A 27,926-nucleotide genomic window follows, 5' to 3' on the forward strand; every position below is an offset into this window, starting at 1 on the left:
AGGTGCAGCACGCACACCTGGAACCCCAGCAAGGCTCTCCCCCCCCACATTCTGTACTGAGATTGCACCCCGGACAGGTGCAGCATGCACACCTGGAACCCTGACACTAGATCATGGATTAATCACAGATTCAGAAGCCACTCCATGACTGTGTGAGGCTTTGGGGGACACCTAGACCCAAAACGTGACAGTGTGTCAGTCAGCTCACACTCCTCTGGAGTCAGAGTGTACCGATGGGGTCCTGGTACCCACTGAGCTCACTCACCATCCCTGGGGAGTCACTAATCCTCAGTCGGTCCATCGCAGAGTGGAGCTGGCACCCACGCCAGTGTCACAGGGGGAGGCAAGTGAGATGACGGCACACACAGTCACCTACGTGATTACTGTCCAGTGACTGTAACCACTGGTGAGTGGCTACCTAGTGATCACCGGAACACTTTAACAGGAACTTCCCAAGTAATGGAGTGCTGCATCTCTCCTCTCCTACACACACACATGCTCACACGCAGCCCCACAGCACCCCTCACACAGCCGTACACGCATGCTCCTCACATGTCCACACAGCCCTACAGGTACTCCTCACATGCTCACACACAGCCCTACACGTGCTCTTCACACACACATTCACACGCAGCCTTACACTCGTACTCGCACGTTCACATGCAGCCCTACACGCATACTCCTCACACTCGTTCACACGCAGCCCTACAGCACTCCTTACACATTCACAGCCCTACACACGTGCTCCTCACACATTCACACACTGCCCTACACTCGCACTCTCACACACGTTCACACGCAGCCCTACAGCATACTCCTTACACATTCACAGCCCTACATGCGTGCTCCTCACATTCACACGCAACCCTACACACACTCTGCTCAGCTGCTCACACACAGCCCTATACTCGCACTCCTCACAAAAGCCAACAGGGTTGGTACTGGTTAGTAAAATTTTTCTTACATGACACAGTTCAAAGTCTTTGTAGATATATAATCTTTTTTCTAACAATCACACCCCAGTAAGATTAAAAAACAAAAAACAAGACCCCCAAAGATCTAAAGTCATAAGGCCTCAGAATTGAGGAACCTGCAAAATCTGACACTTATCTCATCCAAGGGTAGAACTACTGAATTTAAGTGAATGAGATGTGTGTTAAACACAAGTGACAGCCACCGTGGCTAGGGCAAGAACTCATCCAAGAAGATGCTGGTGTGAGCCCCAACTCATCTAAGCAGAACTCACATCAACAGGCTCCACTGAGCTGGTGAGGGCCTGCGGCAGCCCCAACCCCACCCCACAGCACCAAGGAGGAGCCTACCCAGCACACTTTGGAAGCAGCCAGACAGCTCTGGGCTCCTCTTGGGCAGCGGTGGCGGCTAGGGAGCCTGGAGCACAGTCCTGGAGCAGAGGAAATGTTTGCATCCTGCCAACTGCTCCTTGGCTTTCAGCAGCTGCAGGAGCAGCTGGCTCTACAGCAGTCACAGAGCGAGCCCTTGTTCTGGAGCAGGAGAGCACTATGCTCTGTGAGAACGACATTTCCACCCGAGTCTTCACCCAGCTACCTTCCTGAGCTAGCACCCAGGCTGCGGAGCTCGCTACTCATGCTCCTATGAATAATTAAATGACCTCAGTGGCTTATCCAGGGAAAATCCTCCTCCCTCTATAAAAGTCAAGTTTATCCAATTCTTTGTTTCATGAAGAAACTAGAGTTAGGAGATCAATTATCCCTAAGCCAGTGTAATTAATTAAAATCCACCTGCTTCCAGGAAAGGTAGGCTGGACATAAGGATTTACTCCAGTTCCTCCTGGTGAAAAAGCAAAGGGTTTACACTTTATTCTTTTAAAGGGATGAATTGCTAGGACAATAAGAACACAAGGAAAGAAGACATGACAGTTTTGAAGACCTGAAGGTAGCAGAACTGAGTCCTGAATTGATAGTGCAGAGGCATGACAACCCCCACAGGCCTTCCTGGGTGGTGCCAGGGAAGGGGTGAGCTCAAACAGAAAGATTCCAAGGCATCTTTCTGAGCACATCACTACAACCCCCAGGCCAGGCTTCTGCTCCACAAAGCTATGGGGTCGCTCCTGTCCCCATACTGGGGAAGCTTAAAGATACTGGACAGGACGAGACAGAGGCCTCTGGGGGAAGGTCTGGGTGTGCTTTGCAGGACGGGGTGCACTGACAGAACCAGGGGCCCAGAAGATGTGTGTGCTGTGGTGCTGCCCCTAGGCCCTGTCCCAGGAAGATGGCGGCCAGGGCCTGACATTGAGTCAGATCCTCTCTGGGTGCCCAGGGCAACTGCAGTACTAGGGTCGTAGAAAAACTGCCTTCCACGGGTAACGCGCCATCAGAGCACCTCAAGAGAAGCCAGTACCAATAAATCCTACACGAGGGCACCAGGCACAATTCACCCTTGTTTTCCCTCATTTCTTATTTATTTATTTATTTATTTATTTGGTACAGGGTCTTGCTTCGCAGCTCAGACTCGTAGTGATCCTGCTGTCTCAGCCTCCCAAGTGCTAGGATTACAGGTGTGAGCCACCACGCCTGGTTCCAGTGGCTGGCACAGTGTTCCCTGGGCTCCAGGGCCAGCATGTCATGCAGTACTAGGGATCAAACCCAGGTCCGTGAGTTTGCCAGGCAGGCACTTAGACCGCCAAGCCATCTCCCTGGCTAGTTTTCCCCATTTCTATGCAGCGGACAGGCAGGCACTGCCTGACACCGGAGGAAAGAGTGGAAGAGGAAAGGGTGCAGAACGAAAGGGAACTCAATGCACACTGCAGGGAGCAGCCACCACAGCCGGACTGCAGGGGGCTCGGCACGGCCCACGGCCACTGTCATCGGCAGAGTGACTGCAGGGGGGCTCCCAGAAGGGGGACAAGGCAGCGTCGGACACAAGCGACTCCACGCGCCACAGCTCCTTGTCTGTGAAGCAGGACAAACAAGAGTGCTGACTCGCAGCGCTCTTACACAGCTGTAGAACAAAGCAGAGCAGGCGCAGCCGCGAGCCATCTCTGCTTCAAGTGGCTGGCTGTTTACGCTATGCTAACAAATAACAGTACAGTAACTAAAAAGGAAAAAAATCAATGCGATACACATGTTCAAACTGAATACATTTCCAGATTTGGAATGACTGGGAAGAAGCGAATTTGCTATCCCAAAGCTCTGAGAGCGTCCCTTCCTCTGAAGTACTCACTATAAACACGTGTGCACACAGCACACGCTCCACAGACATTCAGTGGGCAAGCGGGAGCTGACTGTGTTCAGTGACTCTTAATATTTGGACCACTTAGTTGAGAATTAAAATGATAGAGTATAGCCCAAAAATATAAAATAGAAAATATTTTAGAAAGTTATTTTTAAATGTTTTAAATTTTAAAAATACTCCAGTATTTTTGACTCATAATTTTTTTTTCTCCTGCCATTCTCTTGTAAGCAATAGGTATGTTCTGCAAAGTCATTCACACAATAAATATGAAAACACATACCAGTTACTTACCCCACTTAATAAAAAACAAGTATTCAGAAACATCTGTAATTTTTTCTACATCCTAACAGAAGCCTACAGAAAAGTTTTAAAATGCAAACAGTAAAGTCAAGACTCACAGAAAAAGGAGGATTCCAGTGTTTGCCAGGGCAAAGGCGAGCCCCAAGATCCCGCTGCCCATGATGGCGTTGCTCAGGTTAAAGACAGACATGCCCAGCGAGGTCGTTCCCGGAATCTGAATAAAGACACAAATACTCGGTGAGCCAAGCGTCTCCTGAAGACGCAGCGAGCACAGCCTTCGAGGCAGGCTGGGAACCGCCACGGAAACTTATTTCCAGACATTCTTCCTCAGTAGTCTAGTAACTGTTTTTTTAAATAGCTTTCAGAGAAAAATACATAAGATCTAGTTATGCTTTCAGTGCTAAACTACAGAAGCTTAAAACATCTGTCCTAATTTACATGGTTAAAAATAAGCACACTGGGCTGGGGATATAGCTCAGTGGCACAGTGCCTGCCTGGCAAACATGAGGCTGTGAGTTCGATTCCCAGTACCAAAAAAAAAAGAATCAGTACACTTACTCAATAATACTTACATATTCATCACATTTCTTCTTCTCCAAATGGCTGTTTGTGAGACTTCTCCTACTTTCACGATCAGAAATAAATTTGCTGTAAAGACATGCACAACAAACACACTTAGCCTTATGATAATGATTCAAAGCTTAACATCAAGACTAAATGATTTGGGGCCGGGATATAGCCTAGTGGCATAAGCACCTGCCTGGCAAGCGCAAGGTCCTGAGTTCAAGTGCTAGTACCAAAAAAAAAAAAGTAAGTCTAAATGATTTATTTCTCACCACAACACACTGCCCATGAAGTCACGAACTGTCTTGCACAACAGTCGATAGCCCTATTCGATACTTCATGATAATCGATAGCCCTATTCAACACCTCTCCCATCTTTTCTTTGGGGGGACACACAGTATCAGTTGTGTTATTCCTGCTTTACCAAATAAACTTTAAGAGCTTCATTTTTATATCCCTCATTCTACCCAGTAAAAAACTTGCCAATAGTAGGTGCTCATCTTGAGATGAGATGAAAGACAACTGCAAGTCAAAAAGAGCTATAATTTTAAGTAACATACTATATATAATAAAATGTAACTTTAACGTACATTCTTATCTAAGTGCAATTAGGTAACGCCACGACCATTACAAATGTGCTAGTTTAAGGAACACCAGAGGCCACGTGCAGCCCGAGCCACATTCTTGGGACACAAAGCTGCTGCACAGGAATTTCCTCTCCCTCCCAAAACAGAAAGCAACTGTTTCGACATAAAACACTCCTTCAGCACCTGCCACATGTGAGTCATGGGGACAGGGGACAAGGGCGTCAGGGGGCTCCTTCACAGACGGTACCTGCAGCCGGCTCCAGGAATCAAGACAGGACTTCAGGTGGGGGAGGGTAACATACAGTCCACCCTTAGGACCAAAGCTAGGACTGTAAGAAAACATGCAAGTCACAATTTGAGTTCAAGTCCTCACTAGGTCTGAGGGCCTGGGCACACTACCTTGGATTCCTCTTCTGTGACATGGGAAGTAACACTGTCTCACAGTCTTACTGGGAGACCTCAGAGCAGGTGGCCAAGTGTCGTAGCACACACCTGTGAGCTTAGCACTCGGGAGGCTGAGGCAGGAAGATCGCCTCAAGTTGGAGGCCAGTTTGGGCTACTCAGTGAGTTCAAGGCCAGCCTGGGCTAGACAGTGAGACCCCACATCTAAATAAATCTGTGACTACAAACAAGAGCATGTGTAACACACCAGCCCAGCATCTAGCACACACAGCAACAGTCTTGTCCCCATGGGGAGTGGGACTCAAGTTAGGGTGGGGAAGAACCAGACAGGCTGAATGCCACAAGCCACCTGTAAGTACCTGGAAATGAGCACTGGCAACACTAAGGGCGTCGAGTGTACTTAGGGGTAAAGCCACAGCTTTATGGTTTTCAAGCTTTAGCTCTAGAGTGCTCTCCCAAATTCTGGCGCACCCAGAGGCACAGCTGGAGAGGATCCTAAGGGCATGGGACTCACGGGGAGCATGTGGCTGACAGGTCAACGCAAGTGCGTCTCCCCGCTGGTGCCTCCCTCCTCTCGCCCTCCTACTGTGCTGCTGCTCCTTGGCTCCAGCTGACTGTGGCCTGAACCGTGAGCCTGGGTAAACCTCTCCCACTAGACCAGAGGGCTGGAGACTGTGCCTCAGCGGCAGCCAGTGAGTAGCACGAGAGCGTGAGCCCTTAACACACTCTACATAAACGGGCACAGCTTTTGCCAGGTTAAGGTCCACACTGAGACAGGACGCTCTATGCACTGCTGGAACATGTTGATGAGGTTTTTGATCCTTCCAGGTCTGGAAACTCAGTGGTGTGGTTATGCTGAGTGAGGTCTAATCACAGCGAACTTGTCATTAATAAATTTAAAACCACCCACACTGGACTTTCAGAAGTTCACTATCTTAGTGGAAATTACGACAGCACAACTACCAGAAGGACTCCATGAGAAAGCTGGCTTCTTCGGAGAAAACACACACCTGGGTACCCGAGCAGCTCAGAGATGGCGCGCTCTCGCTGACCTGTAGAAGACCCCCTTTCTTGAGAAAGAGGACCCCAGCAGGCAGTGCTCTACAAAGTTCTGCCAGTGTCGAGCTTATCCCAGTCACCGTGTGTGTCGATGTGTCCCTGGCTTCGCTGCAGGACAGCTCCGGGTGCCAGCTTCAGGCATGGTCTCGTAAGGGTGCCAGGCAGATGTGCTGCAAGCTGGCAGCCTCAGATGACTCACTCAAAGAAGCTTCAAATACATACCCGCACTGCGACCTCCTCTTGCCCCGGGATGGCGCTACATCTCCTTGAGAATACCCATGAGAAACAGGCAGACCACAACCAAAGGTAGCCAAGGGGGATGCTTTGCGGGCTCTGGGATAGGCTCTAAGGTCTAAGAGCAGATGGGTGATACGCTTGGGTGTAGGTGTCCCCCAGAGCCGCACGCAGCCGTGGGCCAGCTTCTCGAGTTGGTGATGATATCACGGTCTGCCAATGGGCGTATGGGTATGAGTGCTGCACCGGCCCTGGAGGGGCAGCCCAAGCACTGCAGGAGGGCATGAGGGAACAAGGCCTGCTCCCTGCGCCTCCTCCACGTGCCCCTGCTGTTTGCCACTGTGCCCTGGAGTCAGCTGATTATGTGCTGAACCATCTACAAACTGGGAGCGAAACAACCTTTCTTTCCTTAATTTTTGGCATCAAGTATTTTGTCTCAGCAATGAGAGAAAAACAACCAAGACAATGCATATGTGCAGCTGAGGGATGATCTATTTTCAAGGTGGGACTCTACCCCTCGGTTATTTGCTGTAATGCACAAGTCTGTATCCAAAGTTGCAACAACAGGATGCCCTTCTTTTCTACATCCAGACCGCTCACCGATGCGCCTGCTGAGTCCCTGAAGAACTGAGACAGATGCGAAGCAGCATGAACAGCCTGGATCGGCGGCCTGGCGCTTCGGCAGTGCATTCTTCAACTCCTAGCTCTGGAACTAGCACGTGGTGCTGTGCACACAGCCCCTTGCACAGCAGCAGGCATGTTACAGGCAGGGGCCACACTGGCCACGTTTTGGGTGAGCAGGATTAGTGGCACCTTCAAACAAAAGCATGTGCTGGTTAAAAAACATTCGGCAAGGGAAGCAGCTGGTGGAAGACCGACCCAGGAAACACTAGTGTTAACTGCAAATGCAGGGGCCAGATGCAAACTGCTTCTTGTACTGCTACTCCTGTGCCACTGAGGAACCATACTGTTATATCTATTTCTGACTTTTATCTAAGACCTATGGATTCTCAGGGTCACTCTCAAATTTTATTTTCTAAAAGCTGGAGAAAGCTCCATCTGCCAGCTCTGAACCAGCCCACTGAGTCACCTGCAGACAAACTCACGGCGTCAGCTAGGCGCCCAGCAAGTTTTGGTTTCTACCAAACCCGTCAAGTTTCTCATGTGCATTCTCTTTCCTGTGTGTCCACTGCTGCTTACGATTTCTTCACGTTTAGTCCCTTAGGAACTGTAACTCTGCCCCGGAGAAAGCAGCCAGGGCTTAGGAGGCTCTTCGATACCAGGTGAGGGGCTCTAACAGGGAGCTCAGGACTCACATTCCAGAGACAGCAGTTCGGCTGTGCTCCCTGGCGCAGCAGTCTGTCTACTGTGGCTCGTCAGAGTCCAGCCTTGTCTGAGGGCAAGCCGTGAGGGTGTGAAACAGCTAGCAAGGGTGCCATGTGCTCGGGCACTGGCAGCCTCACCAGAATAGCTGTGCCCCGGCCCTCTCTCTGGAGCATGGAGCACCGGAGGCCCCAGTGGCTAGGCTCGCAAACAGGGTGTGCTCACACCCTGGCCTTTCTCCCGGCCACGAGGCCACTGACAGAGCCCTGTCACGGCAGGGTGATACTGTGCAGCTTACACCAAGTGACCTGTGTCTGTCTGTCCATCTCAAACTTGCTCTGAGACCGTCACTTGGCATCAGCTGCACAACCTGTGACCTGCCCGTTGCTGTTGTGAACCCAAAGGACACGGAAGAAAAGTCAATTACCTGAAGTGCAGGCGCTCACTTCACCTACCCTGGCTGTGCCGGCACAGGAGTGCTCGGCTACGCGAAATTAAGATGCACCAAGGAACTTCTGAAACCAGTTAGCTACAAAAACACTGTAAGGCAGAAAGTAGACAAATAGTACTGCCTGTTCTTAGTAGGAAAATGACATAGTGAAAGTGAATCTTTGGAGACCAACTCTGGCAAGTGCACTGCGCTGCGATTAGTCCTTGCTTTGCCCTTCGTGCTCTGAATCCTTCCAAAGCTGAGGTTTACCCTTTCCTTGTGCCAGGCTTTCCGAAATGAAACGGACTCGGAGCCTGTGTGCGAGTGACTCCGGGCTACCCAATCTTTTCCACTGGTACCCCATTTGCTGTCTTGAGGAAACTTGTTTTCCAAAGAGAATTTCCCTTATTTTTACATTAAGAGAGAAGCTTGAGCATTTTTTCAGATAAATCAAATAAAGCACCGTAAACCACCTGTGGTAGCAGACTTCAGGTCCAGGCCTGGCAGCACTGGCTGGTTGGACTGGAGCAGAGAAGAAAGGGACCAGGCCTGTGCCACAAGGGGACATGGCGCATTAAGGAGGCCACCCCTGCCTGGTGGCCAGCTCTTTCCTGCAGAGCTGCCCTATGCATGACCATTAAAAAGAACCTACAGCACGCGGTCAGTGCCGCCCTGGTCCTGTCTCCCTGGCCCACTTTCTGCAGCAAGACTTCACAGCCCCCGCCCCATCTCTGGCTGCCCTGCTGCATCGGTCCAGGGCCAAGCTCCTCACCCAGTACTTCTGCTCTCCCAGGTGCTGCTGCATGTAGTTGGCCTCCACCCCAAGCTCAGTTCTCTCCGTGACCTGCCAGGAGTAGGTGGAGGTGCTGAGACCGGAACAGGGCATTCCGAGGACGCAGACCTAAAGTTGGGACCAGGCAGGCAGGGAAGCCAGTTTCCCCGTGAGAGGGCCACATCCAACCCTCCTGCCAGTTCAAGATTTCTTTTTTTTTTTTTTTTTCCTGGTACTGGAGATTAAACCAGTACCTGTACAACCTGGGCTCCATTTTAACTTTTTATTTAATTTTGAGACAGGGTCTTCCTATGTCACTAAGCTGTCCAGACTAGGCTCAAACCCGTGATCCTCCTGCCTCATCCTTGGAGTGCTGGGATTGCTGGAGTGGGAGCACACAGCTACGCCCAGGGGCCCTCTGACACGTCAGAGGCCTCATCTACCTGAGCATCCTGGCACTTGGGTCTGCTTGAGTTTTCGGGCTCTTATCTATTACCTGACCCAGCCAGCTCCTGCTTTTACTCCCACCTTACCTTGCCACATGGTGTCACTGACCACTTCCTGGCCCCACGATGGCTATGCAGGCAGGGCCTTGATCCCTAGCCGCTTTACCCGGGTCCCTTACTGCACATGAGCGGCACAGAGGAGCCCTTACACCAGGGGAGGGCCCACAGCAAGTCTGATGCGCGTATCCCAGATCTGTGTGTATGGTCTTTGGGTCATTCAGTCGAAATAACACCACTTCTGTCTTCTATGTGGAATCAGAAAGTAGCTTAGATCGCAGGGACATTTAGCTAGCTGAGAATGGAGTCCTTCAAGGAACTCTCTATGCTTTTTGTGATGTTCCAGGCTCTCCTCCCCTTTAATTTTTAGACCTTAGCTTTTATTCCTATAAATTCAAACAAAAAAAGGTAAAACCAACCTTTTAAAAAATTAAGATTATTGATACATTCTAGATATACATAATAGCCACATTCATCATAGGTAAATTTGTACCAGTATATTCCATATCTTGATTCTTCTTTAAAATCAACCTTTCTATAATGGAAATTTCCATTCAAAATAAGTAGGTCAAGCAGGTTATCACGAGTCTCTGTTATCCTACCACTTAAAAAATGCAACTGCTTGTTAAAAAGCACTGACCTCTGGCAATGAAATCTTCTTTTCTGTTGACTTTTTTATGTCCTACTTGACAAGGCATCTTTGATATGTGTCTCACGATGAGGCAAGTATTGTTTAGCAAGTTTTCTGTGGGTCACTCTGCACCCATAAAGCACAGTGTGATCACCCTCAGGAGGCAGTTCCTCTGAATAAAATACCACCGAGTCCTACAATGGGGGATTTGTGGGCCCCCAACAGCACATATCTTAGGACGTAGGTGTTCCACTGCAGTGTGAGGAAGAAAGCCACATAAACCCCCAATTTCAAACTAAAAATAAATCAGCAAGAACTTTGTTAAGCATGGCTTGTACAAGAGAAAGATAATCTTCTGATTTTAATCTCTACTGATCAGGTTCTTACTAGATTATAGTGTTTTATTCAAGGGATTCATAACACACAGAAGATAGGAAAGAGATGCGTGGGTGAACTCGAATGACCTTTCCCAGCAGCCCTTTCTCTGAAATGCTAACATGACATAAAAAAAGGGACAAATGAGAGGGAGGAAAGCAAGCAAATAGAGCAGGGTCAGAAAACAGATGAAGAGAAAAGTGAAGGCAATAGCAGCACTAAAGGGAAGATGGAGGGGAGGGGAGGAGGGAGAAGGGGAGAGGAGGGGGAGGAAGAAGGATAAGGGGGGAAAGGAGCGGGAGGCTTGAGGGGAGGGGAAGCGGAGGAAAGGGGAGGCGAAAGCTGAGCTTTATTTGACGGACAAACTCCTCTGAACACAGGAAGAAAAAGACTAGTTTTAACAAGGATCACAGGAGGAAGAAAATTTCTGACATGAAAATTGAACATAAAGAAGTTATGGAATCTTCTTTCATAAAGTACAGAAAACATACAGAAAAGTAAAAAGGGATAACTTTTTTTTTAGAGACAAGGTCTCACTCTAATTCAGGCTGTCCTTAAACTCACTATGTAGTCCAGGCCAGCCTCAAGCTGCTAGGGATACTCCTGCCTCAGCCTCCCAAGTGCTGGGATTACAGGTGTGCACTACCACACCTGGCACAGAGGGGTAACTTCTGAAGGGTCTTCTGAAGTGACAAAAGTTTAGACCAAGTATTGTATCCTGTAATCCCAGCACCCTAAAAAGCCACAGCAGGAAGATCACAAATTCCAGTCCAACCTGGGTAACTCAGCACAACACAACACATTTTAAAGGACCATGCTTGGTGGTCTTTAGCTTAGTGTGAAGGCCCTGTGTTCAATGCCAAGTGTCACAACCCATCAAAAATGACTTACAGCATACAAAGACGAAAAAAAGTTGAATCGGGGTATGACAAGAGACACAAGCTTTGCACAGCGGCAGTATTGTAGCCAGTCAGATTTATCTAGTCCAACAAGACATGCCCTGATGTCTTTTAGGAACAAACGTTAATACGTGGATAGGACTGAGAACAGCAAATATGAAAATATGTGAAGATTTTATAGACACACTTTAGGACAAGCTAAAATATTTCATCACATTTAGAGTACAACAGCCAGTAATTGGGCAAAACCTAATGCAGAATCAGCGCTCCCTGGAGTGGAGAAGCAAGAAAGAGAGGACTGCCGTTTATGGACGCCTACTCGGCCCCGCAAGGCCCACCACTGCCTGATACAGTGCCGACTACTTTGCATGGACCGTCTCCTCTAATTTCGTAACAACTGCACGAGGCTGATACTCCTTTAAAGAAATTAAATAACTTGACCAAAGTTACATGCTGAACTGCCATGCCAGGGTTTGAGCAGAAGTGGCCAAAGGCAGAGCCGGAGCTATTAGCCTACCAACAGTGCTGTGTTGCACACTGCCCAGCAACCCTGTTATTCCAGACCTGCAGGGATGGGGCTGAGGCTCAGAGACCACCACTGCATGGGGAGGATGGAACCAGGGCCTGATGCAGGCGCGATCCACAGCCACAGAGCCCACCGCCTACCCACTCAACAATCCGCCAGAATGTCCACGCTGTGCAGGCCAGGAGACACAAAGGGGAGTCAAGAGGGCTAAGGCCGCACCCTCTCTCAGGAGCTCTCATCTGGAGGAAGAGCCCACAGCTGGCCACTCCAAGGTCAAGCCAGGCCAGGTGAAAGGCGACTAGGGCCGTGACGTCAGACCCTGGCCCAGGCCTGCTGAGCTCCCATCCGCATCTCCGCAAAGGTGCCGAATGTTTCACACCAGCAGCTACGTGCCTGTGAGCAACACACACACACACACACACACACAAGCCAGGAGAGGCGGCCGTGGGAGTTAAAGCAGGCTAAGCAAATGGTCAGCGCCCAGACCACAGGCGGATGCGGGGTGAGAGGCTCAGTGTTATCTCCACATACAGATTTCTAGGCTTGGAACCCCAAATCAGGTCATGAAATAAAACAATCAAACTGGAGTAAGAGTTTTGGGTTTTGGCCAAGTGGAACAGAACCCAAGGCCTCCAACCTGAGCTACGCAGCCTGCCAGGTCTTTTGATTTTTTGAGACAGGGTCTTGCTAAGTTGCTCAGGCTGGGTTTGAACTTGTGACCCCCCCCTTGCCTCAACCTCCCAGAGCAATGAAATTATATCCATCCACTAGCAGCCCCTACCTAATGACAGGTATTTCAAGGGCCAAATGGTTCTACTCTATTTTTAACTAAACTGAAAAAATGATTTTCATTGCGTCTGGTGGGGAATCTCCAGGAGTTATGGATGCCAGGTGACAGGAAATCAACACTTTTTCTGTTTCTCCAACTTCCTCAGCAGAAGTACCAGTACCCTTAAAGCTCATTCTTTGGGGAGGGGTGATTCTTCAGAGCCATACAGCTGAGCCTGCCTTCGCCCCACAAGTGGGAGAGAGCTGCGACGACAGCATGAGGGGCCATCCCACAGCGGCCTCCAGCAAGATCAGCAGAGAGCTTTTCCGATGTGTGGTCACCTTTACCAGCCTCACACTGTCCTAATTTCATTGTCCCCGAGCCAGTAAGGAAGCAATATTGGCCAGCTACGTCAGTGAGGAAGGGACCATGAGGTAGGAAGGAAAGGCACCGCCGCCCACCGCCACACAGCCCCCTCCACCCCGGCCGCTGGCCTGGCCAGTCTCTGGGAGCATCTGGAGAGAAAGCACACCAGCCCACCCCCTGCAGTGGCAGCACCTCCGCAGTGTCGCATCAGCCTCAGCAACGGAGCTTCTCACACTCGAGTCTGAATTCTGTTGCGAGCGACTCATTTCAAGGCCCTCCAGACTGCGCTGCACTGAGACTGAAGTTTTGTTATAAAACCACGACGCCCTACTTGTCACTGCCAGTCAGCAGGGCCACAGCACCCTGCAGGGGCCCAAAGCACAGGGTGACAGGGCACCCAGGAAGGCCTGGCTCTTAGCCATTCCAAGTACTCCAATCCACACACAAGGATTTAGACAGACCCGTGTCTGTGCCCACAGGCAAGTTCTTTCTCCCCTTAGCCTCCTTAATTATAAACGTTAAAAGGTCCCATTTCCAGTACACCTACTCTCCACGATGGCAAAGCACGTGACAAGACACGGTCGGCATTATTCATCGTGACTCAAAACCTGGTGGAAGAAAACCTGAACCAAGTCACAAGAAAAGCCACCTAAGCTCATCGGCAGCACGTGCATGACAACGAGGGGGCTGTCTGCGTGTGGGACTTCCCTTCGCTGAAGGCAGGAAGAAGGAACTTTCGAGAGTATCAGAATGACAGGGCCCTCGACCAGACACTGTGCCGTGTGGAGCAGACCCTGTCAGACCCAACTTCTGCAACGCTGGCCGGCACGTGGACTCGTTCTCAAGCTCTCTGCCCCACTTCCTGCCGGCCCTCCCAGGTCACAGCAATGTGTCGCACTGGTATATGCGTAGGGCACAGAGCTCACGCTAGGGCTGGGGGCGGCACAGCGTCCGTGTCACATCTTGGTCGTTCCGACCCCTTCTCTTCCCTCTCCCCGACATCCTTCTCCTCTCCACAGCCTTCCGCTCCACTTCTTTTTTTTTTTCTTTTTCAACAAAAAGTTTTTTGTTTTTTGGGGGTACTGGGGATTGAACTCAGGACGTTAGGCTTGCCCAGGCAGGCGCTTATGCCCTTGAGCTATCTCCCCAGCCCGCTCCACTTCTTAACAAGGTTCTGTTTTAGTCTTCTGATTGTATTTCAGGACTCTTGGGAAAGCACACAGTATTTCACCTTCTGTCACTGTCTTAATTCACTCAGTATTATGTGCTCACAATTCGTTCTCCTACAAATGTCTCAAATTTAGCGTTCTTTGTGACCAAGTAGTCTTCGAGTGTGTAAGAACACATCTCCTTACCCACCCACCAGCCGACCTGCATGGAGGTCCTCCCCAGACTCAGCTACTGTGAGCTGGGCGCCACTGTGGTACGACAACGCTAGCTCTTTTTTTTTTCTGTATTTAGTACAGATCTAGAGGGTCTCACTATGCAAATCAGACTTACAGTGATCCTATTTTCAGCCTCCCCGTGCTGGGATTATGGGTGCGCCACCACGCCCAGTATGACACCTCTAGCTTTCAGGAAGATACCCAGGACAGGCAGAACTTGCTCTTCTTAGGTGTCTGAGGACGCGCCACGCTGCTCCCCATGGTGGCGTGGCAGTGTGCCAGCCACAGTGCAGACCAGCCGTTCCTCCCCACAACCCCAGCCGCATTTGCTGTTTCCCAAGTCTCGCTGCTCACTGAGGGAAGATGGAATCTTGGTGGCATTCTGATTTGCGTTTCTCTAAACAGCCAAAGATGCTGAACATTTTTTTTCAGTTCTTCAGAGAAATACCTTGTCATTTCAACTTGCCATTTTTTGATCAGGCCTTCTGGGGGGGCAGCTTTTTATTTTTAGTTCTTTATGTATTCGAGATATTAATCCTCTGAGAGCTGGCAAATCTGCTTCCCATTCTTTAGGCTGTCTCTTCTGTTTTCTCTGCTGTGTGTGTGGCACTGCTAGTGTTTACAAATAGTCCTGGAGACCCCACTGTCTTCTCCCAAGCCTCAGCTTCCTACTAAACAGCCACATAAGCCCACTGAAAAACCACAAAGTTAGAGAATGCCCCAAATAACTGAAAGAAATTTGTCTGGCTTTACTCTCACAGTGCTGGAAACACAGCCCCAAGAGTCGCGAGGACACACCAAAGTTGCATCTAACGGCAAGCACTCTCAAGCCAGCCCCTCTTCCTTCCTTCTTTCCTTCCTTGCTTTCGTCCTCCCTCCCTCCCTCCCTTCCTTCTTTGCTTTTTTTTTCTTTTTTCTTTTTTCTTTGAGACAGGCTCTCCTCTGGCAGCCCGGCTGGCAGACTCCTTAGTCCTACTCCTCCTGCCTCGGGCCCCAGTGCTAGGACTCACCAAGCCGAGCCCTCTCTCAACCCTGCCTGCTTCCACTCCTTCCCTGCTTCTGCTTAGGCTACTGTTCTACTGTAATCACTCACAGAGCCGTCTGAACACAACTGTTGTTACGTAAAATCCACACTACGAATGGCTGCTCACAACGACAAACTATTTGTTTGTAGCTTTAATACTGGATTATTGGCAAATGCAACTTTGACCATTTCTTGATTAAAACATGTACCTATGACTGTAGTACACATTCGGATATGAGCTAAACTAAAATTCGAACAGTTTGTCTAATTCATAAGCACAGAGCTTTGAAACGTTTATACTGGTCGGGGTCCAATGTATCTATACATTTTTATTAGACTCAATTGAATGATTTGAAAAGATGAATAAATTACTTTCCTGACTGCTTCATCTGCTATGGCACACCATGCCCAACAGATGTCACATAAGAAATTCAAATCGCATCTTCAAATGAAGCATAACTTTAGTAATGAATAATTCACAAGAATAACGGAAACCAGAATAAATTTTTAGAGCTATTTCTTTCACTGGATAGAAAGCATTAGTGGAAAAATACTCACCTATTTATCTGCCCGTTTTCCACCTCAGTGAAATCGTTTGAGTCGTTGCTCACGTTATCGTCCTCAGGCACTGTCATGTTTTGCAATTCAGTTAACTCGAGCCCACTTTTGAAATGCATCATGTTCAGAAAGTATGCACAGTCTAAAAATTAGTTCCAATTTCTCTTGTTCTGAGTGTATTTAGAAGCAGAGAGCAGCAAGTACATATGCTTGATATCCCTGAAACATGAAAAATAATTAAACACTGATTAAAATGAACTATTCCAAGTAAACAAATAATTTACTTTCACATTTTACCACCAGCCACATGAAAGCAATCTTTGTACATAAAATTAGAAAGTTCATCTCTAAATTTTATTGTGCCTTTCAAAATCTTCCCTCCAGTTTTAACTGTAGCGTGAGTCATGTCCCATAATTCCTGCTGTTTGCAGGAACCCTGACCAGGCAGCAGGCAGCAGGCAGCATCACACTTAACGAAACCCTGCTCAGGCGACCCCATGCCTTTGTCGTGTCAGGTCACAGAGCGCACATACAGTGGTGTACAGACCGCAGCGACCCAGAAGTGCCTCAATGCAGCAATCCCATTTTAAGAAAACCACAAATCCTACATAAATGGCATCAGCAAGGGATCAACTACCCAATCTGACAGCCGACCAGGCAGTGGACAAATTCTGCTTTGAAACTGAGCAGATAGTTTATCCACCAACTGCAAGAGATTAAATCAATCTCTTCAATGAAATCACCCCATGTCAGGGAATTAGGGAATGAAAAACTCATACTCGGGGGATTTTGGTTAATCCACCTGCAACTGTATTTCCTCATCGGGAATGAAAGACGACCAGATTTCCCATTTACTACCACGTGGATTACTGTGTTTTCCATTTCTGAGAAATTATAACTGATTAGAAGGAAGAGAAGGAGTTCTGGGGGACAGCACTGCAAGTTAAAATGAAGGTGGTCAGAGAAGCAAAGGCAACTTGGAAAGCGAGGCCAACACAGGCAACAGAGGAGCCTCCTCACCAGAAGCACTGCCAGCGAGGGCGGGGACCTGGGATGATGCGGAACACCGAGAGGCTTTCTACAGTATGTGTCAAATGGCGAGTGCCCTGGGAGCATCCTCTGCTACCGTCAGACCCTGAATTCTCTAGATGGCGATAACTCGGTGAAGAGGCTGACCTGCGTGCAGCCTAACGGGCATTCTGGGGCACCACGCATGACGGTGGGCGCGCCCAGGAGGACACCTTTGTCTCCTCTTTCCACATTCAGACCACATCATGCTCTCTGTTTCACACCATCTCCTCTCTAGTACGAGACCGTCCTTGGCTTCAGAATCCGTTAACACTCCACAACATAAATACCACCTAACACCTAAGGTGGACCCCTTGTGAAGTCAGGACAGGGAGATCTACAACCAGCTCTTCCTAGGCTGAGGCCGGGTGATCCAGGACTAGAGGCGCTGGACGGGCTCGGTGCCACCTGCTTTCAGGGCTGTGACTCGGAAGGAAGGCTTCCCAGTTGCCTTCTTCTGTCCAAAGGCTGAAATGTGGTCAAATCGGGACCCAGCCCCCTCCCGGCCCCTCCGATGAGTGCTGTCCCTTTGGGCTGCACAGGGTGCCCGCTGGGTTGTGCCACACCAATGCCCCCTGCGGGCCCCTCTAAGGCAGCAGAACTGTTGCTGCAGGGCTCCCAGGAGCCCGTCCAGGGCAGTTTCCAATCTGGGTTAAAGAATCTTATTTTCTCTGACTAGGAAGAAATATGGCACCAGACACAAATGCTCTGGGAACAAGGATGGACTAAGAATAGTTTTGGAGTCTACTGTTTGAATTTAAACATTCATATCGTGGGTATGTGTGTACATAGTCAGTTAAAGAAACAGGCAAGAGATAAAGGTGTGCAGAAGTCCCGGCCACTGAATGAGGTCAGCAGGCCGATGACCCTCTAAGTTCCTCACATGAAATGCATTTTTATTGCTATAAAATAACTTTTTTGAAATCTAACTTGTTCTTAAAAATGAAAACTGGAAGAGAAAAGGGGAAATGAACAAGGACAGCCATCATCAAGGTCAAGGCTGCCCTTGAAAATACCATTTCAATTTATCAAGTATCTACTGAGTGCTATGGGGCTCAGAAAGTTAGGAAAATGCCAAATTCAGGCTAGGCAGGGCGGCGCACATCTGCCATCCCTGCACTCAGGAGGCAAAGGCGAGAGGCTCGCCATGAGTTCAAGGCCAGACTCAACTACATGGCAAGAACCTGTCTTTAAAAAAAAAAAAAGGGACCTTGAAACAATTTTTTCTTTGTTCTAAGAATCAACACAGCCTCACTGTAAAATCTTTAAAACAAACATTGTAAGAGAACTGCCACTGCCCACCACTGGGCCACTGCTATTAGCGGGCTTCCTCCCTCCTCTTTTTCCTTCCTTTTTGTCCCGTTGTTTCCTTTTCACTTTCACTGTCTCCACCCACCCCTCTCTTTTTCTAATTTGACTTTAGGAATATCAGATTAAGCTACTTTCTTTCATGGGTAGTATACTGTAAGAATCTGAAGAATAGGTTTTATAAAAATATTAGTTCCCTCTAAATAAATAATACAGGTTTCTGTAGAAAATACAATTTTGCAAATGGAGCCAAACAAAGGCAGAGAGTCAGCGTCACCTGTTATCTCAGCAAGCAAAGATGACCCGGTGGAGATGCCGCTGCTCAGCCTTCCTGGGTTTTTCTACGCACACAGATACGTGCCTGGGTGCACGCTCAGCAAGCACCTGTAACACAAAACAGCATGAATAAAACATTTGTATGCATTAAAAAGATGAAAGTCATGCCACTGAGTTGTAATTCCATGTACTTTCCCATGGAAGACACCAAGCTCTATGCTGCTTTCCCATCGGTACACACAGGCCTGTGCTCCTACGGCTCGGCCTAGCGACTGTGCCAGCCAGGGACACTCAGCCGGCAGGGCAGGGGACACGGACAGAGCAAAGGGAACCTGCGCTGGAAACTTCTGAGTCTGAGGAGCAGGTGGCCAACTGCAGAAGCAGGAAGTATGGGGTGAGTTTAAGGAACAAGGAGTTACAGTTTCAGTGCAAGCTCCACACAATGATCCAGCTCCCAATTAATTCAGAGGCCGACTGCAGCCCTATCTGAAGATCTTTATGGGAACCAGAAGTACCATCTCTCAACACATGCAGCACATTACGAATTCGTTTGTTCAGGAGCACGTGGGATCCTTACCACAATTCTGTGAGGTACTTAAGTGCATAAGCTTGCTACAGGAATGGCACACTCTACAGCTGCACCCATGCAAGGCCCATCAGCTTACTCTGCTCTGCGTGGAGTTATGTATCAAAGATCAAAGAAGGGAATACACAGAAATTCACTGGCTTTACGTCTGTCCCTTACAGTCCATTCCAGTAGTGAGGTCAGCTCACACAGTGTCGCACAGCATAAAGCATTTTATATACTAGAACTCAACCTACACAGTGGTTCAAGTCCAAGACGATTCCAGAGACAGACACAGACATGTTATATACACATGTACAGGAAGCAAAGAAAGGAGATAGAAAGAAAAATAAAGCCTGAAAGAACCTGATAAGGTTTTCTGATAGGAAGAGAACTGTTCTGAAGATAGCTAGAGTCAGCCGGTGCAGTTTCACATGCCTGCAATCCTAGTTGTTCAGGGGATGGGCTGGGTGGACCACAAGTTCAAGGCCAGGCTAGGCAGCTTAGACACAGCTCAGCAGTAGAGCAGTGAAACACTTGGCCTACCATGTTCCCAAGTGCAACCCCCAGGAGCCCCGAAAAGTGCGGGAGGGAAAGAGGTGAGAGGGAGAGAGCGGGAGGGAGGGGGGGAGGGGAAGAGAGGGGGACAGGCAGTGGGGGGAATATGAGCTATGAGGATGGGGTGGGGGAGACGGCACTTGTAGTGGGAACCGTGGTTTGCACAGTGTGGAGGACTGGCCGGCTCAGGATCTGTCCCCGCTTCTTGCTAGCCCGCTGGCACAGCACAGAAAGCTATAAACTTGCAGTCAGGCTTCTGGAGATGGCTCAGGGCTCGCTGCAGGAGCACGGTGGCGCATGGTCGTGGACGACCTCTTTGCCTGCACGGCCCAGAGCCCAGAGCTGTGGCTACAGCTCCCGCTCACCAGGTCAGGTCGCGGGTGCTCCCCGGAGCAGGCACTGAGAACGGTGCTGCCTCCCCAGCAGCCTCCCAAGGAGCCGTTCACCCTAGCAGGCCATGGTCATGGTGCTGTGCTGACAACCACTCTGGAAGACTCGGCCTCAAGCCTGAGCAACAGGACTAAACAGAGGTACTCAGTTCCTTGTAGGAAATCCTTTTTGCTTACCAGAAAAAGAAAGAGCTCAGGTAAATGCAAGTAAGTGCTGCCTGATAGCTTGAGGCTAGCTACTGGGCTCAAAAGTACGACTGGCTGTCGCTCGCCCACTGATTTACAGCTCCAACCGTCTTTTAAAATTTCTTAGGGGAAACTTTTATTATATTATACAAGTAAACCAAACAGCAGAATACACTCCCTGGTAGCAACTTCAGCAGTTTTCAAGTCGTGACTGCTCTGCTTCCTTTTCACCCCACCCCCACCCCCTAAGTTTCCAGTACGTCTAGGAGGTAAGGCACTCAGCAGGACATGGGGCCCATACCTGTAATCCAGCATCCCGAGGCTAGCACAGGACTGCTGGTCAATCTGAACTGGGTGAGTTCCTGGGCAGCCTGAACCCCACAAGGAGGACCCTGTCTCACAAAAAGGAAAAGATAGACGTGGGAAAATGTCACCACATCACTCTCCAACTTAGAAGCAGCAGCATGACAGCACCGTCCAGCTTTGCTGCCCTTCCTGCCCAGCACTCTGATGGCCGAGTCTCCCCGTACCTGCAGGAGTACGGGCAGTGCGGCTTGCAGGCTGCAGCCTACGCAGAACTGAGCTCGAAGTGGGAGGAGTATCACTACACATCCACTCACATAAACTAATTTAACAATTTGTTATGAATCATTATTATTATGAAGAGCTAATGCGATCTCACCTCTCCACACTCAACTCCTGAGAACCAACCATAACAAAAAGGACAGTTTTAAGAACACGACAATAGGTGCTTTCTCCAACAGAGACACGCCAGCGCCTGTGTCACTCGTCATCAGGGACATAAATCAAAATCACAGCGAGGCATCACTTCACATCTGTGAGGATGGCTATCATCAAAATTCAAGAGATAAGAGTGTTGGCAAGAGGATCTTTGTATGCTGTTGTTGGAAATACAAGCTGAAATTTCTAACGGAATTGAACACAGATCTTCCATGTGACCTAACCAGCCCTCAGCAGGGCACACAACACAGAAATGACGTCCCCACCTCTCAGCGACCCCTGTTCTCCCTTGTGCACTGCCGCACTGCTCACAGCAGCCAGGTGAGAAGCCACCCACATGGACGAGAGGTCCAAGACCCTGTGACACGCGCTCACACGATGGGACGGTGCACACCCTTCAAAAAGATCTTGCTAACCTCTACAAAACGGATGAAACTGGAGGTCATACGCAGTGAGTGAAATAACCCAGAGGCAGGAAACCTATACTGCACGATTTGCTTACATGTAGAGTATTTTTTTAAAAGCTAAACACACAAGATGAATGAAAGAGTTGTGACAGGTGGGAAGGGGACGTGTGGAAATCTGGATCCAAGGATTCAAAGCTGCAGATTGTGCAGGATGAGCACTCCTCGAAACCCAATGTGAACGCCAGACCACAGTGACCAGTGCACCGTGCTGAGGGCTTTTGTTAAGACTGTCCTTGGCATACACAAATGCAGGGAGGAAAGTGGCACAGGAAATGATAGCGATATTAACCTGCTTGCCTACAGGAACCATATGTTATACCCTAAATGTATACTCTTAAAAAACAAACTGCTGGGGCTGGAGAGACAGCTCAGTAAAATAAGCTCTTGCCTGGCAAGCGCAAGGGCCTGAGTTCAATTCCCGGTTCCGCAAAAAAACAAAAACAACAACAAAAAAACCCCTGCTAAGCCTAAGGCCAACCACAGCCCTACTCTTCCTGGCCTCCTCTTGCTTTAACTGTGCCTGCTGACTTCACTGGAGTGCTCTGTCTGCACAACCCTGCAAGCTACTCTGCATCTATGGGCTAAAAGGGGTGTGCATCTGAGAAGCCCCCGACAGGGTAAACAGGCTGATTACAGCATTACGCATCCCTCTTGTCAGCTGGACTGTACACGCTTCAGGCCCCGGCCCTAGGCTGATTGGCAACATCCTGCGTCTGTGCGTAATAAAAAATGGGAAGTGAACAGGCAAACATCATACTGGAGGTGGGGACACTGCACTGAATGTAATTAATACTTCCATTAAAAGCTTAAGAGTTGATAATCAAAATCTTAGAAAACCTGCAGTCCTTGGAGGAGAGAGGAACAGAAGAGTCTCTGGCAGCAAACCCACTGAGAACAGTGCTTTGGCCAAGCCAGTGCTCACCCTTGGCGTCACAGGACGTGTCACGATGGGTCCTCGCTGGCTCGCGACTCCTGTGCACCGCTCTCAGGGCTCCTCATCTGCCACGTAAGCTCGTCTGGAATCTACCCCAAGCCCTTTACTGTCAAAGTCTCTCATCTCAAAACTCCCCTAAAACCATGCTTACTGGCGAATTCAGGCTTTCTCACGGAGGCGCTGTGTGCTTCTGGGCAAGCAGGTGGCCCCCTCCTTGCTGCAGAAGCAGCACTACCTACCTCAGCCTCACTGAAGCTACCCTTCTATCCAGTGCAACGCATGACGAGGCCGTCCCACCACTGCCACCTGACCAGGCCAGCGGCTGGCCTCCCGTGACTCAGGCAGCCCTGCAGGCCGGTGCAGGCCTCCCTGTCAGCTCCCTTTTCCTCCCACCCTCAGGCAGGGGAAACTTCAGGTCCTCCACTCTTCCTGTCCACATTCCAAACTCTTCCCTTCAGGGTTTTAAGCCTGAAGTGTTAGGTTTCATCCCAAAGGGCAAATTCAGACTTTTCCCCCCAATGTTTTTCATTTTATATGACTGAAATTCCTTCACATTGTGCAACAGGACCTCCCTCCTATATGCTACTTGACAAGGATCAGCCCCCACACATACAGATTCCATAAATTCTTTACCACTTCAGGCCACAGGCTGGACCTCTCCCGTGGGTGTTCACCCCGTTACCTCAACCCAGCTTCAGTACCGTTAGAGGTGCGGTGCATTCTCTAATCACGCAACCTGCAAACAGGATCACCACACTGAAGCCTTGCGCACCAGCCTGCCTTTCCTTCCCTGCCCTTGCTCCTCAAGCTCTACCACTCCCTGAGCCGCTGTCGCTGTCCTCCACGCTGCCCAGCATCTACAGGAGTGCCAATCTCGCACACCTCTTCTCCCCTTGCCAGTCAAAACCCCAAAAACCACGCTGTAGGATGAGGTGCAACTGTTGCAGCCACGACACTGCATCTGTCCCTTAGGTAGCCTTTCCCCTCTGTGCGGTCTGACGCTCGCCTTCCACCACCAGGTCTCACCCAATGCAGCCCTCTGCTGTCCTCTGTCCCCTGGGTCCTAGGCACTCCAGCTTCCCAGCAGGCCAGCACCAACTGAAGTATGACATTTCCTTCAAAGCCTAGTTTGCTTGCTTCTTCCTAAAATGACAAGCCTGCCTCTCCCATGATGTCTCTCCAGTGCCCAGCTGGTGCAAAGTGTCAGTCCCCGTGGAGAATGAGAAGGCCTGGGTCAAAAGCAGTCCTGGGTCGGCTGAGTTCTGACTGATTTTGTGGGAGACACTGGACGGAAATGAGCCACCAACCACCATGACCTACTGCCCTTTGTCCTTGTGCTGCCCACCGCGTGTGACACCCATTCCCAGCGTCCCACACTTCTCCTTCTGCTGCGGCATACCCAGGGTTGCTTTCTCACTTTTTTTAAAATTTAGTACAGGGTCTGCAGGGTCTCACTACATAGATTGGACTCATAGTGATCCTATTTTCAGCCTCCCAAGCGCTGGGATTCCAGGCACACAACATCACGCCCAGTCTCAATCATGGGCTCAGCACGCCCCGGGGGCAGGGCTGACATGGCACCAGCACGGCACGGCACAGACCTGGTCCCTACATCCACCTGGGCAGGCACTTTAGTTCACTGAGCTACCTGGCCCCCCCTCCCTGGTTCTCTTAAATACTGTGATTCACATGCCTGCCCCAACATCTGGAAATGAACCCTTATGTAGATGCTCTAAAGCTACTCTGATTTATCTAAGTTTTAAACTAAAACTTAGGTCAAGCTGTAACTCTGGAGGTAGGAATTCCAATGGGCATGACTGTGACTATGAAGAAAGTTTAAAATATTCCTCAACTGAGATTAATGACTATACAGAGGGCTGCTCCCCTCTGAGGAGCGGTCCCCCCCCCCCCCCGCAAGGCAGGGCCGGAGGTGTGCGAGGCTGGAAAGGCAGGAAGCCCAGACGCAGGGATCTTCCAGAGCTCTCGGCACCGCCTGAGGCCAGGCAAGGAGAGGAAAGGGACCCACCAGTGACTGCCTTCAAAGTGGAATAGGGGGGGACAATCAAATCTCGAGGAGGTGAAAAGAACTGACAGGAAGGCTGATCCAGCCTCTCTAGGAATACAAGGCACACACAGCAGGTGGTTCAGCAATGACAGCAGGTTTAGGGACTTAGAGCAACAGGTCAAATACGAGTAAGAAACAAACTTAGTGATGCATTTGAAGTTCATCCTTAGCCCTATTTAATGTCATTTACCTTGACTTCTAGTATCTGATTAACATTGCCGTATAGGATTCCAGTAGCATTTTCCAGATATATTTTTGGCCATCTTTCTGCATTTCTTGAGGCTGGGGCAGCTTCAGAGACAGGGTCTTGCTATGTAGTGCAGCCTAGAACTATGTAGCCCAGGCTGCCCTCAAACTCTAGGCCGTCCTCCTGCTTCAGCATCCTGAGTGCTGGGATCACAGGCATGTGCCTGGCCACCTTTCTGCTTTTAGCCTGTTGCCATTAGTGGTTAGATACACAGTTGGCCATATATACATACCATGCTTTTGAAAGATAAGAGTACATTTCTTAGTCACAAAAATACCCAATACCCAAAACTAATAAGAGGTTTATTTTGACTCACAAGTGTCACCAGGTTCTGGGGTTCTGGGGTCTGCTTCTAGAGCTGGTCTCTAGTTTCTTCTTGTCTTAAACAAAAATGGAGAAAACAAGTGTGAAAGGTAGAGAGGTTTTACATATTTTAAAGGCAGGAGAAGAATTAGGCTCTACAGAACAAGTCCGGCCAAGTAAAAGTAGGAAAACAAGTTCTGGGAAGGGGTGAGCACAGGGCCCTGGGCTCCATGGCAACTGTCCTTTTGTCCCCCACACCTTAGGGTGACATCTGGGCATCAGTCTTCCTATCAAAACCCTGAGTTCTTTTTTTAAATTTTATTGAGAAACAAATAGCAATGAAAGTTTTAAAACCAATTAGTAGGATAGTTTCAATAATTAATACATGGCATATTGTTGTCTTTGTAGTGGTTATTCATAGTACAAGATGCAGACATGACATCCTGCCCAAACACTATTAGTACAAATCTTTCTTCTCATTGAATTAAGAGAAAGTAGCTGTATGTCTATCCTATTTTGTATATCCAGATACAAAATGGTCCATTTATATCCCTTTTGTTTAGTTTTGTCAGAGATGGGTATTCCATTGCCATTTAAATATCGTAGGTGCATAAATTCAGCCAAATAATCCAATATAGTCCAATAGTCCATAATAGTAGTGGGTTATCCATAGGACTGGCAATGTCAGAAGTTGTTGACTTGAGCCTTTTACAACTCAGCATATTAATATGGCTTTACTTTTTATATCTCGTTTTTATACTTTTCTGCAGGATGTTTAAAACCAAGATAAAGCAAAACCTATATAACAAGAAATGTAACTTTCGTATCTGACAAGGTCAGTCAAATCCCCTTCAGGATTTATCCTGAGATCCTGTACCTCAGATTGTAGAACCTTTGTCAGTGTCAGCCATGTGGATGAGTCATGGCCATTGATTGACCAATTTGCTCTCTGTGAAAGCCTGAGAGAATGTTTTCTCTCCATGTGATCCTCCTTAGGCACACTCTACACCATCGATCGCTTTCCTCTGTGGCCCCATAATCTCCTTGACCAGAAAATTTGGGACATCACTGAGTTACAGGATGTTACAGTATAGGTTCTCTTATGCCCTGAGTCTTCATTGACCTTGAAGGGCTAGGGCCAAAATGTTGGCTGTCCTTGTAGCCCTTTTTCTCTAATTTTTGGTCTGCAAATGTAGGCTGTTAACCCTCCAGAAGAGAAGCTTAATGATATTACTACCCTTTAACAAATAGGCAATTGAGCTTAACCTCATTATCTGTCTGAATATCACACATCTTAGACATAGCATGGAACAGGCACTGGACCCCTCTGGACCCAGCCCAAGCCCAGTGTCTGAGCTCTTACCAGAAGAATGAAGCCAGCACTCTGACTGGCTCCACGTGAGGGCTTGGGGAACCACTCAGCCTAGCATCCTGGAGCAGCAGATCTCGCCCACCTCCCAGCCTGTCTGCCATGCACTGATCTCCTGCCTCCACGCTCTGCAGAGGTTTCAGTCCCTAGTCAGCTGGCTCCCTGGAAGGGCAGCATGAAAGAGGGGAGTGGCAGAGGAGAGGCACTCTGGAAATGGTGGGCAGGAAGGAACCATGGAGGATGCTCTCCTCTACCCAGACTCGATCTCCTAATAGCAAGTCAGCTGTAAGTCACCACAGGTCAATCACCTTCCCCAGGCCCTGCGTATGAGTGCGTGAGGGCTTGAGGGGACAGAGAGGGTAGGCCTAGGACCTAACATTCTGCCCCTCGTCCACAAAAGACTCAATTACATCTTCCTATGTAAAATATGTCTTGTCCATCTCTAAGAGTTGCCACAGTCCTAATGGTCCCAGCTTTGTTGAAAAGGCTCCTCTGAGACTCAAGGCAGACTCTTTGCTGTGAGCCCCTATAAAAATGAAGGGGTAAAAAATCTAAATACTGCTGACATAAAATGGCACAGGATAAATGTTCTTCTAACAAAAGATGAAACAAGATAGGAAAAAAAAAGGATCAAGCCAAGACTGAAGTCAGTGGGGGGAGAGGGGGATTCCATGACCAGCACCCAGGGCCAGTTGCGGCAAGGAGCAATGAACTCCTGAGTGCTTAGGCAGCCCTGCCCCAACGCTGCAGCCAGTGGCTATGGCCCTCAGAGCCTCTCTCTTGAGCTGGCTCTGCTCACTCCTGTGGCTTTTCTCAGCAGACTTTGTACTTTTCTGGAATCTCAAACTTCCTCTACACAGTGGTACCTCAGTTTCTGAACGTACGTCTTTTCACAATTCTGGTCACCAAATGCAAGGAGAGCCAAATCACACTTCTCTGTAAGGCCAACACTGAACCTAACCACTGAACTTCACGACTAGAATCATGGAAGGACATTCACACACTGAGCACTTCCAGCTTCACTCTTGTGATGTCAAGCACTGTCCTCTCAAGGGCACACTGCCTGGCCTCCCTTGTAGGCCTACTCCTGAAACCTAGGCGGAAGCCTCTCTGACCCCACAACTCTTGCATTTGCAATGTCTGTAAAACCCAGCACACGTGGACAACGTCAATGCTGCCGCCAGCTTTAGCAGGAGTAGCCAGGGCCCTTCGTGTCATGGTTGCAGAGGTCTTCAGGTACACGAATGCCTGAGCACTATGATCCAAATCCCGGGGAATAAGTTCCCTAGGCAGCCACTCTCTTGGAGCCGGTGCCTAGAGGCTCTCCTCTCAAAATCTTTGACTTCTGCATTTCTTAAAAAACAATTTTTTTGCGAGACAATGTCTTGCTATGTAATTCAGCCTGGTTTAGAACTCAAGTAGCTCAGGCTACCCTCTAAGCTAGCAGCAATTCTCCTGTTTCAGCCTCCCAAATGCTGGGACTACAGGCTACCACACCTTGCTGACTTGCATTTTTGAGCCTATCACTGG

General features: G+C 49.1%; 1 protein-coding gene across 5 annotated transcripts in view; it reads right to left on the reverse strand.

Moving 5' to 3' along the window:
- The window catches only part of Slc38a1 (solute carrier family 38 member 1), a 63,784-nt gene that overhangs the window by 28,418 nt on the left and 7,440 nt on the right, over positions 1-27,926 (reverse strand). For 4 of the 5 annotated variants that reach the window (XM_023723588.1, XM_023723589.1, XM_023723590.1 and 1 more), the window contains exons 2-5: positions 18,574-18,680; positions 15,921-16,139; positions 4,086-4,161; positions 3,612-3,727 (exon numbers count right to left, since the gene is read on the reverse strand). In XM_023723588.1, the coding sequence (XP_023579356.1) occupies positions 3,612-3,727; positions 4,086-4,161; positions 15,921-16,042 (314 nt within the window). In that variant the 5' untranslated portion in view covers positions 16,043-16,139; positions 18,574-18,680. Of the gene's footprint in view, positions 1-3,611; positions 3,728-4,085; positions 4,162-15,920; positions 16,140-18,573; positions 18,681-18,763; positions 18,863-27,926 lie in introns of those variants that run through there. The other variant, XM_023723592.1, reaches the window with a different exon arrangement.

Source organism: Octodon degus, unplaced genomic scaffold, assembly GCF_000260255.1.
Source record: "Octodon degus isolate 3935 unplaced genomic scaffold, OctDeg1.0 scaffold00100, whole genome shotgun sequence".
Classification (NCBI taxonomy): Eukaryota; Metazoa; Chordata; class Mammalia; order Rodentia; family Octodontidae; genus Octodon; species Octodon degus.